Raw genomic sequence first — 17,166 nt, 5'->3', positions numbered from 1 at the left:
TGAACTGATAAGTTGTATAAATTGACACTTTAGCAGTTGGACTACTGTTCTTGTAGGCTAGCTATACTTTTGAAACTGTCTATTTTAATTTACCCAATTGCATACCGTAGACTTCCACTGTAAGTGCAATACTATGTGCATGTTTTTGCTGTGTTTTGACAGAGGGGACTGACAAAAAAAAAAAAATCATAACAGCATAGATTTGAATACAATGACTACAAACAGATTCAGAAAAACACATTTATAAATAAACCAAAACAACGATACCATTTTCACTCCATTCTATTTTATTTCCACACTGTGCTCTGTATAGCAGCACAGAAAAACTCTTTAGAACATTTATAAATGATACAAAGTGCTCTTTAATAAAAATAATCACCTGCAAATGAAGAAACAAATACACAAACATCATGCAAAGTACTAGGCCAAGCTATAAACCCACAAGATAGAAGTTGAAGTCTACAGTACTTTGGATTTGTTGCTGCTCAGACGTATAAATATAATTTGCAGGGTAAATGTGTATCTGCGACATAACACAGGTGGACACAGGTGTTCCGGTTATTCAAGCTAAATAAATGCTTCAATTAAACACATCATCTCCTGCAAGGTTTGGCATTATAGAGACCTAGCCTATTTGATATTTTGTTCTATCAATCGACACTCTCTACTGTTTTTTGGTTACATCTGTACAATCAATAGAAAAATACTACAATGTCTCTATGATTTTTATGAAGCATGTTTTATTAAGCTCATTTACATGTCTTTGCACACTCAGTTCATTCAAACATACTTTAAAACCCACACATCCACTGAAAAATAAGAGATGGGAACCGGTTTTACATTTACGGTTTACATGGAAACAAAGTCTTCCTAGAGGACTGCATGGGCTGTTTGGGTTTATTAGCCATCTTTAATACATACAGTATTCTAATCTTTGTTTAGCCATTTAAATAAGATGCATTAATTCAGATAAATACTTAGTACTCAGAGTGATAGTAACCCGTTTTAACAATTAACATCCACCACTCTCTCCTGAAACATCTGTATGACCAACTTTAGAAAGATCAGAATGTAGCTGAAAACAAGCAATGTTTGCAATAATTTCAACAAACAAAAAAGTATAATGTTACTCCATTAGCACAGCTTCAATTCTAGGTCATTTGCATGTTTTAACAGCACGGATGGTAAAACATGTTTTTGTTTTTACTTTATTAATGTTTTTCTTCGCATTCACTAACTCCAATTTTGATTAATAGACAGACAAACTGGAAAGAACAAGGTTTCAGAGAAATAATTGTACATTTTTTAACAAATTACAAAATATCAATTTTTTGTGAAGTATTTCAATCTTTATATATATATATTTCAGAAACTTAGTTCTTAAAAGAGATTCAATTATGTGCCTAAACATCACTTGAAATTTAAAAGGTAACTAAGAGTAACATTCTGTTTTGATGGTCAGAGGCATTTGCTTACCCAACCAAACAATTTGAATAATCTGAAATTTCTGTCACATAAGTAACCCAAAGGCAGCTTACTCAGATGCAAGTATTTTAAATGAATCCAGGAGCTAAACCTGAAGAAATACTGAACCATGTTTCACACAACAAATAACTTCAGAACGTAACATTAAAAAATACTGACAATCAAAACAATTATTTAAAGATTTACGCATTTAAATTTCATCACAAAATTCGATCAAATTGAATTGAGTAATCTTTTACAAAAAAAATACAAAAACATATTAATAATATATATATATATATATATATATATATATATATATATATATATATATATATATATATATAATAAAACAAAAATGTATTATGAGATTAAGTTGTGTAAATCTTAAAAATTTGAGTGTTTGGAGCACTGATGGTCTCTGATTCTCAACTAAATAAATTGATTGATACTTCAAAACATCCCTAGGAGAGCCACATATACCTTAATGATATACGAAGGGTCATATATAATATGACGAAGAAGATTCGGTGGTATTACTTGCAGGTATTACCAGGACACATCAGAAAATATTTTTTTGTATGTTTGTTTAGGCCAGTGGTTCCCAAACCTGTTCCTGGAGGCCCCCCAACACTGCACATTTTGTATATCTCCCTTTTCTGACACACCCAATTCAGGTCTTGGAGTCTCCACTAATGAGCTGATGAGTTGAAACAGGTGTGTTTGATTAGGGAGATATCCAAAATGTGTAGTGTTGGGGGGGCCTCCAGGAAAAGGGTTGGGAACCACAGGTCTTGGCTTTGCACAGGGGCCAAACGGTAGTGTGTGAGCATACGTATATTTGTTAAACAGTTCTCAGCAGGTTCTCTGGGTCGGACAATGCACAGTATAGTGTGTATCCCAGTTCATCGATTTCCTGTGGAGTAAGCTCACAGAATAGATTGACTTTGTGATTTAGGGTGCAGGGTAGCCTCCCAGCCTCTAGGTGTCCCACTAGTGCACGAAGCAGCTGCAGAAAACGGTCAGCCAGCGCTTCCTGAGTCCAATCGCCCTCCTGTTCACTTAGGAGAAGGATTGCATTAGTGAGCTGGCTTGCGTTTAATCGTGCCAGCGCGGGATTTAGTTTACACACCGCTTTAACAACTTTGAGACAAGCGCTACGACACCCACCATCTTCCTGATCGAGAGCACGTAACTTTGCCGTCTCTGCCACTCGAAAACTCTGCCGCCATAAATTCTCGTGGCGTTCGGCGGCCAATCGATGCGGTTTGGCGATCAGCGAGGCTCCATCTTCCATAACAAGCAACGGGAGGAAGTCTACGTAAAGGTGACGGTCTGTTTCGTACTGCACTTCCAACGTTAGCGTTTCCGATGGAACCATGGGACGAATTATGTAGTCTAAAACGCTACCGATTGCGGGCCAGTTAATGGAGCCAGCAACAAGCTTCTCAAAGACTTCCAGAACACTCTTTGGGGAAAGGTAGCCGCCCACCATGCAACGGTCCCAGTAGCTGCTCCCACGAGGGAAGTATTCAAGGTTTTCCCGACGGACCAGCCAGAAGCCGGGAACATTCATGATGGTGTCCTCACCAGGAATAGATGACCAGAGATTCTTCTCAAGAATCATGGGTACCATCAGCTGGGCATGGTCTGCAGTCACTACCTAAAAATAAGCATGAAAAATGAAGAATTACAAGTCGTTCGCACCAAACACGTTCCCGATCACCATTTTTCAATCATTTTTCCATGCAAACATGCGCTTGACAGACATCTTTGACCGTTGCGACGTGTCTAGCTGTGTTTTTAGCATCTCGCGCAGGAGCGCAGCATTTTTTTAGGCACTTTGTCAGGTTAAAAAGAATGTAAACTTTCAAAAACATGTCTCGAGACACCTGCATTCTTTTCTTTTCATTCTAACTTGTTCTGTCTGGTCAGCCCTGTAGCGATGAAATATACCTGAAGCACTTTCTTTCCTGTATTCTCTACATTGAGATGCTAACAACACTTCAAAATTCCAAAAAAGTCTCTATTCCAAACCCCAGTGCTTTCTGTTTACTTAGGCAGCTACCTTCCAAGGCAAGATCCTAACAAAATGGAACCTTATAAGTGACTGCATTGAACACTGAGGCCACGTCCACACGAATCCTTTTTAAGTTTAAAAACTCCATTTTCAGCTTCTAAACGTCATCATTTTCAAAAGTATGCGGTAATGGAGAGCGTTTTCGAAACTTTTGGTGGAGGAACATTATGTTCTAGTGTGGACAAGAGGAGTAAACATAGCGAAATTCATGTGTTTTCAAAGGATAATATGAACATGTGCACATGGCCTAAAGCCCAAAGAATATTTTGGTTTTGCCGCAAATTCTTGGCATTTGCATACAGTCAAACGCTAGCCTTTCAAATTACAATTTGACTGTGCGCACGTAAACAGTGCACATCCACCGTTGTTGTTGTTTCCACCTTGTCTCCTTTTGTTTACCGGCGATTACATCTTCTAGTGCTTCTTCATCACAGCAGTGGCTTAAATGTGAGTGTTGCCACGTTGTGGACCCACTAATTAGTGCAAATAATTCTATGCACATGCGCATACTGCTCGTTCAGAGTACACGTGGTTAGAAAAATCCCTTGTCCTTACCTGGAGGTCGTCATAAAGACTGCCGCTGAGGTACATTTCTCGTAAGGGCATATCAGGTAATTTGGCATGGAGGAAGACTCGGAGCTCGGCACAGATATCCAATGCAGCACGTCGAGCCACAGCCTGCTCTTCAGAGGGGATCATCACTCGCTCATGAAAGAAGGCCCAGAGGTGTTCCTGTAGTGACAGACGCATCCGTGCCCTCTGGAGCTCAGCCTTACCACTGCCACGACACATCACACGACGCAAAGAATCTGACAGTAAGCAGAATCAAACAGAAAAATAGATATTAAGGCAATTATTTAGCATGTGTTTCAAGAGAGCAAAATTCAAAGACCTTCCTTACAACACTCTTTAGAATAATTCTACTTACAAATAGAAACCACACAGTCTAAAACACAATGTAGAGTTTTCCAAACACAGATGAACCCTAGTTGTGGACTATGGAGAAGGAGAGCTGCCATTTCCAGCAAGGATGTCACAGGATGGTTAACTAGTTCACTAGGCAGATTTTTATTATTTGCGATTATTAATTATTTAGAAGTAGTCTGATCAGTGTCGAGTGGACATTAGTGTTCAGCCGATATATCACAGAGGGCGATAAATCTGCCGATAAATTTTCGCATTTGGCCGATCAGTATTTCAAACTTTAAGGGCACTGATTAATCACCTGCTTGAATGTGAAGGAGCCATCTGAGACAGGTATGTGACCAATTACAGTTTGTTTGTTGTTACGAACCATCTTGTTACTACAATAATAGACCAGCTTGCATCTCATTTAATCTGTCCAGTGTATCAGAGACAGAAGTGCAGGAGCTCATAACGTTTAAAGTGCTTGCATGTTTCATTCTCTCTCTTTCCTCAACAGTTTCCTGTAACTGATAACTGTCTTGTCTAATGATAAAAAGGCAAATATAAAAAATACTTCTATCATATTCTGTCTGAAAATATGCAGATACCTTGTTTAAACAGATCTAATTCACAAAACTCACAAAACTTTAGTTTTCTTCCTGTGGAGCGCTCATATAGTAAATCTTCCTATGAAGCATGTATTCTATCAGTCTGAGAAATTCTGTTCATCTGTTTCACGAATGGGTGCATGACATTCAGTCCGTGACACTCCAAGCAGGTGATCCAGGCTGTGTAATCTGAAAGCAGTCAGCAGATTGCTGCTCTCGCAGGATTCGCACAAGCGTGTGAGAACAATTTCAAAGTAAAAGCGTTTCACTTCACAAGTAAACTTCATATTCACTGTAAACTGCATGTATAATTAGTTTGATTCGGTCTTCGGTGAGAAAAAGTGATTGCTAATGCGCAAATGTTATTTCCTTCTTCCTAATATATTAACAATTTCTTTATGTACAATAAAATGACTAAAATTGGATTACCAATCAAAAACCAGGAGAGACTGCTACCTTAAACATGCTTTTTATTTTCAAAGTTAAAGTTCTGTGTAAAATTATTAGTAAATATAATGCTAAATAAAAGTTAAAACATTTTTTTTAGCAATTTTATGTACAGTTGAAGTCAGAAGTTTACATACACCTTAGCCAAATACATTTAAACTCAGTTTTTCACAATTCCTGACATTTAATCCTAGAAAACATTCCATGTCTTAGGTCAGTAAGGAATTCTGGCCCATTCCTCCAGACAGAACTGGTGTAACTGAGTCAGGTTTGTAGGCCTCCTTGCTCGCACATGCTTTTTCAGTTCTGCCCACAAATTTTCTATCAGATTGAGATCAGGGCTTTGTGATGGCCACTCCAATACCTTGACTTTGTTGTTCTTAAGCCATTTTGCCACAACTTTGGAGGTATACTTGGGGTCACTGTCAATTTGGAAGACCCATCTGCGACCGAGATTTAACTTCCTGCCTGATGTCATGAGATGTTGCTTCAATAATTTTCCTTCCTCATGATGCCATCTATTTTGTGAAGTGCACCAGTCCCTCCCACAACATGATGCTGCCACCCCCATGCTTCACGGTTGGGATGGTGTTCTTCAGCTTGCAAGCCTCACCCTTTTTCCTTCAAACATAACAATGGTCATTATGGCCAAACAGTTACATTTTTGATTCATCAGACCAGAGGAAATTTCTCCAAAAGTAAGATCTTTGTCCCCATGTGCACTTGCAAACTGTAGTCTGGCTTTTTTATGGCAGTTTTGGAGCAGTGGCTTCTTCCTTGCTGAGCAGCCTTTCAGGTCATGTCGATATAGGACTTGTTTTACTGTGGATATAGATACTTGTCTACCTGTTTCCTCCAGCATCTTCACAAGGTCCTTTGCTGTTGTTCTGGGATTGATTTGTTCCAAAGTACGTTCATCCCTAGGAGACAGAATGCGTCTCCTTCCTGAGTGGTATGATGGCTGCGTGGTCCCATGATGTTTATAACTGCGTACTATTGTGTGTACAGATGAACGTGGGACCTTCAGGATTTGGAAATTACTCCCAAGGATGAACCAGACTTGTGGAGGTCCACAATTTTTTTTCTGAGGTCTTGGCTGATTTCTTTTGATTTTCCCATGCTGTCAAACAAAGAGGCACTGAGTTTGAAGGTAGGCCTTAAAATACATCCACAGGTACACCTCCAATTCAGTACACCTCCTATCAGAAGCTAATTGCATAATTGTCTAAAAGCTTGACATCATTTTCTGGAATTTTCCAAGCTGCTTAAAGGCACAGTTAACTTAGTGTAAGTAAACTTCTGAGCCACTGGAATTGTGATTATAGTCAGTTCAAAGTGAAACAATCTGTCTGTAAACAATTGTTGGAAAAATTACTCATGTCATGCACAGAGTAGATATCCTAAACTACTTGCCAAAACTATAGTTTGCTAATATCTGTGGAGTGGTTAAAAAAATGAGTTTTAATGACTTCAACCTAAATTAATGTAAACTTTTGACTTCAACTGTACATGTAATTTATTATATTAAATTGTGTGATATATCGGTTTTATATTGGCCCACCACCCTGTTATCTCACACTGGACTGTCACAAATTATATTCTCTCTTAACATCACACTAGCAACTGACTATCAACCGACAGCCTGAATGTCAATACAGTACAATACAAACTACTGTACATTTTATATATACTATATATACTATTTTTTGTTGTATAATGTGTATTCTATATTGTGTGTATTGTTTACTGTGCATTGTCAAATCAAATCAAATCAAATCACTTTATTGTCACACAGCCATATACACAAGTGCAATGGTGTGTGAAATTCTTGGGTGCAGTTCCGATCAACATAGCAGTCGTGACAGTGATGAGACATACGCCAATCTACAATAAACATAAAATTAACACAACACAATTTAAACATCTGTTATACATAATTAAACTCGACTTAAAACATCAAATTAACACAGCACAATTTAAACATCTGTTATACATAATTAAACTCGACTTAAAACATCAAATTAACACAGCACAATTTAAACATCTGTTATACATAATTACACAACTTAAAACATCAAATTAACACAACACAATTTAAACATCTGTTATACACAATTACACTCAACAATATACAATAATAACATACATTGCACAGTATACAATATGCTGTTTTTGTTTTTTGTTTTTTTTTTGTTTTGTTTTTTACTATATAGATACTATATAGATACACATTATTCAATAAAAATTAAAATATATATGAAAAAAGTATATATATAGAATGTACAGTATTGTACTGTATTGACATTCAGGCTGTCGGTTGATAGTCAGTTGTTAAGAGAGACATAATATAATGACAGTAATATAATTTATGACAGTCCGGTGTGAGATAAAAGAGTAATAAAGTGCAGGGATGATGTATTTTGATCGTGGGAGATCAAGAGTTCAGAAGTCTGATTGCTTGGGGGAAGAAGCTATCATGGAGTCGGCTGGTGCGTGTCCTGATGCTGCGATACCGCCTACCTGATGGTAGCAGTGAGAACAGCCCATGGCTCGGGTGGCTGGAGTCTCTGATGATCCTCCGAGCTTTTTTCACACACCGCCTTGTATATATTTCCTGGAGGGAGGGAAGCTCACCTCCGATGATGTGTTTGGCAGTTCGCACCACCCTTTGCAGTGCTTTGCGGTTGTGGGCAGTGCTATTGCCGTACCAGGCGGAGATGCAGCCAGTCAGGATGCTCTCCACAGTGCAGGTGTAGAACCGTGTGAGGATGTGGCGGTTCATTCCAAACTTCCTCAGCCGTCTCAGGAAGAAAAGGCGCTGATGAGCCTTCTTCACAACGACTTCAGTGTGGACGGACCATGTGAGTTCCTCTGTGATGTGGACACCCAGGAACTTGAAGCTGCTGACTCTCTCCACTGGTGCCCCATTGATGGTGATGGGACTGTGTTCTCTGTCTTTTCTTCTGAAGTCCACCACAAGCTCCTTTGTCTTACTGACGTTGAGGGAGAGGTTGTGCTCCTGACACCAGTGTGTCAGAGTGTGCACCTCCTCTCTGTAGGCTGTTTCATCATTGTCAGTGATCAGACCTACCACCGTCGTGTCATCAGCAAACTTAATGATGGCATTGGAGTTATGTGTTGCCACACAGTCATGTGTGTACAGGGAATACAGTAGTGGGCTGAGAACACAGCCCTGCGGGGCTCCAGTGTTGAGGGTCAGTGATGAGGAGATGTTGCTGCCTATTCTAACCACCTGGCGTCTGCTTGACAGGAAGTCCAGGATCCAGCTGCACAGCGAGCTGTTTAAGCCCAGAGCCCGGAGTTTCTCATCTAGCTTGGAGGGCACTATGGTGTTGAATGCTGAGCTGTAGTCTACAAACAGCATTCTCACATAAGTGTTCTTTTTTTCCAGGTGGGAGAGAGCAGTGTGTATTGTAGATGCAATGGCATCATCAGTGGAGCGGTTGTTACGGTAAGCAAACTGCAGCGGGTCAAGATTGAGTGGTAATACAGAGCAGATGTAATCTCTGATTAGTCTCTCAAAACATTTGCTGATGATGGGGGTCAGAGCAACAGGACGCCAGTCATTTAAACAAGTTATTTTCGATTGTTTTGGAACAGGCACAATGGTGGATGTTTTAAAGCATGTGGGGACTACAGACAAAGAGAGGGAGAGGTTGAAAATGTCCGTAAAAACACCAGCCAGCTGGTTCGCGCACGCTCTGATGACGCGGCCCGGAATGCCGTCTGGACCCGCGGCTTTGCGGATATTCACCCGTCGGAATGATCGGGTTACATCCGCTACAGAGACGGAGAGTGAACTAACCTCTGTAGCTTCGGCCGTGAGAGCTCTCTCCGCGAGGGCGGTGTTATTTCCCTCGAAGCGAGCATAAAAAGTATTTAGCTCATCTGGGAGAGAGGCAGCGGTGTTCATGGCGGAGTTTTTATTCCCTTTAAAGTCCGTGATGATGTTAATTCCCTGCCACATGCTTCTAGAGTTGGTGGTGTTAAACTGTCCCTCAATCTTACTCCTGTACTGGCGTTTTGCTGTTTTGATAGTTTTTCGGAGGGCATAACTGGCTTGTTTATGCTCCTCCGCGTTCCCGGAATTAAAAGCGGAGGTCCGCACATTAAGTGCTGCGCGAACATCGCTGTTGATCCACGGCTTCTGATTCGGATAGATTCGCACAGTTCTGGTCGGAATCACTTCCTCTACACACGTTCTGATGAAGCACATTACGCTATCAGCGTAAAGCTCGATGTCGTCATCAGAGGCGGACCGGAACATCTCCCAGTCCGTGCGATCAAAACAGTCTTGTAGCGTAGAGTCTGATTGGTCCGACCAGCACTGGATCGTTCTGAGGGTGGGTGCTTCCTGTTTCAGTTTCTGCCTGTAAGCGGGCAGAAGCAGAATGGAAGAGTGGTCCGATTTTCCAAATGGTGGGCGGGGGAGGGATTTGTAGCCATCCCTTTTTGTATGTTATTATTTGTATATTGTGTTGTGTGTAATTATGTCTATATTAGATTTTAAATTGTGTTGTGTAAATCTGAAGTTTATTGTAAATTGGTATATGTCTCATCACTGTCATGACTGCTATGTTGCTCGGAACTGCACCCAAGAATTTCACACACTATTGCACTTGTGTATATGGTTGTGTGACAATAAAAGTGATTTGATTTGATTGCTCTCTTGACATCGGCCATTAAAAAACCCATACTAGTCGACCACTAGTAGACATAATCCTAAACCACCTTGAGTCAACTTAAAAATGCACAGCTTTGCACATTCCTAATGCCCAAAATCTCACACTACTGGTACATGTAAATACATTCACAGGAAGGCTACAGAAACCTACGGTGTGTTAGAACATGAAGGGTTTAAATACGCACTGAGCAAGTAGAACAGACACTCCGTTATGAACAAGCCTGGTAATAGAATAGGACACAGGTTAGGATCAACAAGGGATAAACCATGTCCATTGTGGCCCAGGATGAATATAACAATAACGTAAAACAATAATGTGTACAAATAATAATCCCTCAAAGACATCATTGAAGTAAGGGAAAATAATGGTTATTTTTTCTTTTTTTAATCCCCTTTTCTCCCAATTTGGAATGCCCAATTCCCACTACTTAGTAGGTCCTCGCGGTGGCGCGGTTACTCACCTCAATCCGGGTGGCGGAGGACAAGTCTGGCTGGAGTCACTCAGCACACCCTGGATAGTCAGCGTCAATACTCACTGAGCTACCCAGGCCCCCCGAAAATAATGGTTCTTTAAAATAATTATTGGTTTCAACAGTGATATTTAAAGGTGATGTAAGCGATGATAGCTGCTCTAGAACTTCCACTAGACTTAGCCGTTTAATTAGACGCACCCCCCTCTTTCCAAAGACAAGCACAGAGATCGTAAATATCAGAGACAGAACAGGACAGCATGTCGAATATTTGAGATCAATTAATGCAGAATACAATTAATCCAAAAGCACAGAATGTTTTGGCAACAGGTCATCAGAGATTCATTACCTGGCTTGAAGGAGCTGGAGGAGGTGGGGAGCGTCTGGAGAGAACGGCTGACGTTCTGCTTCATGTCATGGTTCAGTGTTCGTGGTGATGACCCCAGCCAGCTCGGCTCCTCCCAACTTCTCCGTCCTGATTGGTCGGCTTTAGTGGGGCTGGATGGAGCACTAAGAGCTCTGTCGTACATCTAAAACAAACCATACTCAAATATACACTAATAACATAACTACAGCTACAGTGCTGTTAACAAAGAATTTAGTTATAATGTTAGTAAAGTTTATTTGCACTAAAACATTCATCCATCCATCTTCTGTGGCCGCTTGTCCTATGTAGGGTCGTGGGTAGAGCTGGAGCCTATCCCAGCTGTCTCGGGCCGAAGGCAGTGAAACACCCTGGACAGGTGGCCAATCCATCACAGGGCTAACACACACAGACATACACATTCACACTCTCACCTACGGGCAATTTATAGTTTCCAATTCACTTGACCTGCATGTTTTTGGACTGTGGGGGAACCAGAGCACCCGGAGGAATCCCAGGCAAACACAGGGAGAACATGCAAACTCCACACAGAAAGGCCCTGGGTGAGCTGGGACTCAAACCAGGGAACTTCTTGCTGTGAGGTGACAGTGCTACCCACTGAGCCATCGGGCTTAAACATGTTCCAGTACTCACTCTTTTGACTGCCAGAGTGGCGATACCAAGCATGGCTGCACCCCCGACTCCCAGCACCAGCTTTGCATTGGAGAGAACAAAGTCAATCGCCGTGCCAAGCCCATTATCATCTTTCTTCCCCTTACGATCTCCGTTCACTCCTGCCATCGATCTTTCAATCCCTCACTAAAGAGCAAGAAAGGGGGAAGAGAGAGAAATTGATTTTCTCATCACCTAAAACTGGTAACCAATGGAGCTTATCTGCAGCATACTGAGTCCCATAACACGTTATATCAACAAACAGCTTACCTTAATCCACTTGATATTATCACATATCAACTGTCAAAACATCCTGAACTGAACCCTATATATACACTCACTGAGCACTTTATTAGGAACACCAGTACACAAACGTATTCATGTGATTATCTAATCAGCCAATAGTTTGGCAGCATTGCAATGCATAAAATCATGCAGATACTGGTCAGGAGCTTCAGTTAATATTCACATCAACCATCAGAATGGAGAAAAAAATGTGATCTCAGTGTTTGACCGTGGTATGATTGTTAGTGCCAGATGGGCTGGTTTGAGTATTTCTGTATCTCCTGGGATTTTCAAGTACAACAGTCTCTAGAGTTTACTCAGAATGGTGACAAAAACAAAAAACATCCAGTGAGCAGCTGTTTTGTGGACTAAAACACCTTGATGAGAGGTCAACAGAAAATGGCCAGAATGTTTCGAGCTGAATAGAAAGGCTACTGTAACTCTGGTAACCCCTCTGTACAATTGTAGTGAGCAGAATAGCATTTCAGAATGCACAACATGTCAAACCTAGAGGCGGATGGGCTACAACAGCAGAACACCACGTCGGGCACTTTATTGGGACCACGGTGTTCCTAATAAAGTGCTCAGTGAGTGTATATTCCCTAGTTTTATATAAAATATCAAGGTACACAAACCAACCGATCACCATTTCTCAAAAACTAGACAACAAAATAAGACAGACAAGACTTGGGATCTGCACAAGTAATCAACGAGTACTCATTCTGCACCAGCTAGTCGACTATTAAAAACACTACTCGAATAAAGCAAATAGATTTTTCTTTATGCATTTGCCGGCCGTGAGCAGTGCTGAATACTGTACTTTCCCTCTGAATCTCTAACCAAATCTCAGTTACAATTGAGTCCAGTGGGGGGCGCTGTTAATGTGTGTCATAGAGGTGTTAGATGAGAGAAGATGATATGCTAAAATATGCTTTTGAAAGCAAAGCCAAGTGTTCCACTAGCAATACTTGTAATATTTTGATTCTTTTTTAATTCTACTCTATTGATATTCGGTTCTTGTTGGAGTCATGCAAACCAGTGGACGAGGATCTGCTTTTATGCTGGAAAGAAACTGCGAAGCAGTACGAGAAACTCAGAAGCTTATCAGACCAGTGTGTGTGTGTGTAGGATAGTTCACCCAAAAATGAAAATTCTCCCATAATTTACTCACCCTCATGCCATCCCAGATGTGTATGACTTTCTTTCTAAACAACCACAGTGGATGTGCAAGTCAAGAGCACGCGCTCTTGTATGAGGAGGTCTGGAGATACTTGCATTTGTATAACTCGAGTCTGAAGGAATATAAAGACATCTTTATGGGTCGAAACTCCTGAAGAGAAAGTACGGTGTCTCGTAGCAGTAGTAGCGTGCATGCGCCAACCACCTGTGTATACGTGCACAGTTATATGGAGTATATTTTGTCAGGCTCGCGTTCGACTGTATGAGACGCTGAGCGTTCGTGTCAAAATGGAAGTATTTCAGCATTGGTTTCTATGTTTCTAAGCTTTTAATTTATGAAAATCAATTACTCATTTTTTGTGGGTTAGAGTCCTCGACTACAAAATAATTAGTAAAACCACATCCCTAGACAACACTCTGTACCCGCTAGTGGTCAAACCGTCCGGTAACGATGAACGCAGAAGGCCTTGACCCACCTCCTCTTCTACACCAAACCCCCCAGCCCGCTGCTGAGGAAAAATTGGCCTCTCTTCAGCGCGTCCTCCCTCTCTTCCAGGGCGTTGAAGGTCTGACAGCGGCGAAACTCACGAGTCACAGCGCGCCGGTAGTAGTCGCGGTCGGTGTACTGTAGGTGTCGCCCTGCACGGAGCAGCGCTCTGTACAGCTGCAGCACGGCACTACGGGACCAGACGCCCATCAGGGAGAGCTCAGAGCAGACAGAGAAAGACGTCTCGCACACACCTGGAAAAAGACAATGTCTTACCAATTAAAAAATACCAAATATGACAGGCAACATCACTGTTAGGATTACATAGCTAACAAACTAAATGTGATTAAATGGCTTATAAGATGACGTATAGGGATCAGGATGTTGGGACGAGGTACAGTATATCAAAGGGCTTGTTCTTTTTCTTTTTTAAATAGTCAATAGTCTTTAGTCACCATCTAGTTTCCATGTAGTTTCCCAGCAAATCCATGATCCATGTCTTTCAGTTATTAATAATAATTATTTTAAAAAAAAAGTCTAATAAGAAACCAAGGAGATTGACAGCAGTGAGTGCTCTGGTTATTAATGATGTCTTAATGTTATCAAATATGTAAATAGCACACACAAAAAAGCTGTCACACCCAAATTCCTTTCAATTCTCTTTAAACAAGGAATGATCCACATATACATGTGTCTATTACAATACAAATAAAACCACAAATTTAACAAAACCAATGCATGCAAGTCTGCTTTCTTCAGAATATACTAAGTTATTTGAACCAATAATGTCTCATGTCCCTCTGTGAAAGGTGTCAAGGGTAAACCACTGTTTAGTATAGACCACGTGGTTTATTCAAGTCTTAAACACACATGACGTTTTTTTTTTTTTTTTTTTTTTTGGCATAAATGGATGCACTGAGGAGACAGTTGCTTTCAATACACCACCTGCGACTGATTTTCTCTTCAATAAAGCCTATTCCACAGCTAATGTTTATACAAATCAGTCTAAATGAATATATATTACACTTTGGACTTATAACATGCCCAACAGGGAACAGTTCAAGTAAATCGGTAAAAAAAAAAAAAAATTAAAAAAAATAAATAAATAAAAAAGAGACATTCATGAAAAAGAGCTGCAGCTATTGACATGCTACCGGTTAGCTAGCCACATCTCCAATGACCTTTTATAAATGTGGATATATTTGAATACTCTAAACCTCTGGAGTCCCAAAGGCTTTATAAACTCATGCTAATGTTTAATAAACACCATAACTCACGTTTGAATGTGTGTAGCAGTTCAAGGGTGGAGGTTGATTAGCCTTCAGTGCAGAACACTCAACGGCGCTCCGGAACAGAACGTAATTTACTTCCGGACTGACCGCCCTTCAGTTTGTATTAAGGAAGTCTAGTATATGAAAGGCCATTCAAGACATATTTTAAACTTTACTCTCACACGCACTATCAAAGCGTTCATTCACTAGTAAGCTATCTACCTAGACAGCATATTTGAGCACTTATATTTCCAAGCTTTCCTATACTAATGTTGTCTAGACAGCTAGAAACCTCGTTTGGTTTCGAGACACTGCCAGGGTGTTTAACACTTGTGCGTCAATAATAATAATTTAAAAAAAAGTTACTCAGAGGACAAAAATGTCCCCGTCAAAAAACGGCCATAAAAATATTATTTATTAATATTATTTTCCACTTTCACTGACTTAGATATTTTAACCAACATCAGTCCTGACCATAACTACCAAATATTCATTCATTTTCAGGATTTTATCACTTTAAATCCCAGTTTGTTTACATAATGCCACTGTTGTTTTTTACACACACACACACAAAACACACTCTGACATCCATACCATTTATTCAATTGGCCTGCAGTGCTCTATTAATACAGCAAACAGATAACAGGGAAAAAGCATGTATTTGCTCCATAGGCTAAACATGAGAAAAATGGCGCCATCTTGTGGAAAATATTTAAAAAAATTTAATTTTGAAGCCAGGACTCCAGAAAGAAAGCATAATATCATCGAATTTGATTTTATGCTTTAATGACACTGGGATCAAATATTGCACTTTTAATGGGTTTCAATGGGGACATTTTTGTCCTGAAGGTCCTGAGTGTAACTATTTTGTGTACACAGTGTATTAAGATGTATTATAGGAACTGAGGTTGAAAAATCAAAAATCCCCCCAAAATACACACCTTTTGCTAAATTTATGCTGTTGGCATTAACACAGACAAAATGATCAAAAAAACAAAAATGAAAAAGACAAAAATGTCCCGAAGGGTTTAAAATGCTCTGTAAAATCTGTATAATATCTTTAATCTTTTTTTTTATTATTATTATTTACATTGGTTTAATGATGGTTTAACACTATAGAAGCAATTGTATTAAACCAAAAATAATAAGAGGTTGTTTCTTTCAACAATATGAATAATTTAAATAAAGCTATATGAAAAAATAATATTTACCCATGAGATACTTTAATCAATGAGTGAAAGTGTCAAGTAACAGGAGGATTACTGAGATCATGTGATTCTAACATGGCCGCCCCCATGTGCGGACCCTCTCCATGTAGAATAAAACAGCTTTTATAAGATTACTGATATGACTGGAGTCTTCATTTTAATGTGAGTGGTCATGATTTCCTACATATATTGCAAAATTACAATTCATGTTTTTAGGAGTTAAACCTTTTTAATGAGGAAGAAATTACTTAGTACACCTTTAACGTAGGCTACTTAGTAATGTAGCACATGACACAAAGAAGCCTTCCACAGCAAAGCTTAATGCATGCTAGGTAGCAGTAGATTTAATCTATTAGACAACATCACCTTGCTTTAATGTGATAGAATAAAGATCCAGAGCTGCGCACGCACGTTGCACAAAACACAATGACAGCAAGAATCAACAGATAATTTTTTTGATCATGAATGGTTCATTTTGAGAAGAAAATGAACTTCAGAATTCACAAAACGAGAAGTTCTTAAACATAACAACAAAACTAACAATAAAAACGCTGTAAATAAACCTGCAAAAAGTGAAACCATGCAAGCTCATTAATTATTCATTAATTATTCATGCTGGGAACACCAGCTTTGAAAAAGATTTCATTTACCTGTGAAATTTACTCAGACAGCAAATACATATGACATGGTTTTCTACTTTAGGATTGGTACATGATTATGCATTGTGAAGATAACAAACAATCATAAATAATATTTACTTATAAACTAGAGAATTAATTTTCACATGTTTGAATTGAGTACAATTGTAGAAATGTTTTCAAGTTCACACTAAAACTAACTTATTCAATGTAGAAAGTAGGCCTACTTAATCTTTTCTGCTATATTTACTTCATCACAAAATCATTTTTCCAGTGTAAACTACATCCTTCCAGGGACCCCTACAGTATCTTAACAGATCCACAGACCTCTGGTTGAAAACCATTAAAAAAGATGTTCCTCTCTCTCTCACACACACACACA

At 39.6% G+C, this 17,166-nt stretch overlaps 2 protein-coding genes across 2 annotated transcripts; both read right to left on the bottom strand.

Annotated features, from left to right (window-relative positions):
• Positions 1–266: 266 nt before the first annotated feature.
• On the bottom strand, positions 267–11,845 carry mief1 (mitochondrial elongation factor 1). The gene is made up of 4 exons (XM_051717738.1): positions 11,699–11,845; positions 11,030–11,210; positions 4,100–4,353; positions 267–3,127 (listed from the first exon to the last, which is right to left on the bottom strand). The coding sequence occupies exons 1-4, from the start codon at positions 11,843–11,845 to the stop codon at positions 2,309–2,311; spliced, it is 1,401 nt and encodes a 466-aa protein (XP_051573698.1). The 3' UTR covers positions 267–2,308.
• A 1,819-nt stretch (positions 11,846–13,664) lies between these two features.
• On the bottom strand, positions 13,665–15,040 carry LOC127452337 (MIEF1 upstream open reading frame protein-like). The gene is made up of 2 exons (XM_051717749.1): positions 14,945–15,040; positions 13,665–13,921 (listed from the first exon to the last, which is right to left on the bottom strand). Exon 2 carries the CDS (start codon positions 13,875–13,877, stop codon positions 13,665–13,667), a length of 213 nt encoding a protein of 70 aa, XP_051573709.1. The 5' UTR covers positions 13,878–13,921; positions 14,945–15,040.
• Positions 15,041–17,166: the final 2,126 nt, after the last annotated feature.

This window comes from Myxocyprinus asiaticus, chromosome 14 (assembly GCF_019703515.2).
Source record: "Myxocyprinus asiaticus isolate MX2 ecotype Aquarium Trade chromosome 14, UBuf_Myxa_2, whole genome shotgun sequence".
NCBI lineage: Eukaryota > Metazoa > Chordata > Actinopteri > Cypriniformes > Catostomidae > Myxocyprinus > Myxocyprinus asiaticus.
The sequence above is the reverse complement of the archived record's forward strand: the minus strand, read 5'-3'. Positions and strand labels throughout refer to the sequence as shown.

Excerpts from the sequence above, each read along its gene's own strand:
- mief1 (XM_051717738.1), bottom strand. The coding sequence starts at position 11,845 with ATGGCAGGAGTGAACGGAGATCGTAAGGGGAAGAAAGATGATAATGGG. Across the intron at positions 4,354-11,029 it reads CTCCAGCTCCTTCAAGCCAG|ATTCTTTGCGTCGTGTGATG; the intron begins GTAATGAATCTC and ends GCTTACTGTCAG. Across the intron at positions 3,128-4,099 it reads GTCTTTATGACGACCTCCAG|GTAGTGACTGCAGACCATGC; the intron begins GTAAGGACAAGG and ends GCTTATTTTTAG.
- LOC127452337 (XM_051717749.1), bottom strand. The coding sequence starts at position 13,877 with ATGGGCGTCTGGTCCCGTAGTGCCGTGCTGCAGCTGTACAGAGCGCTG.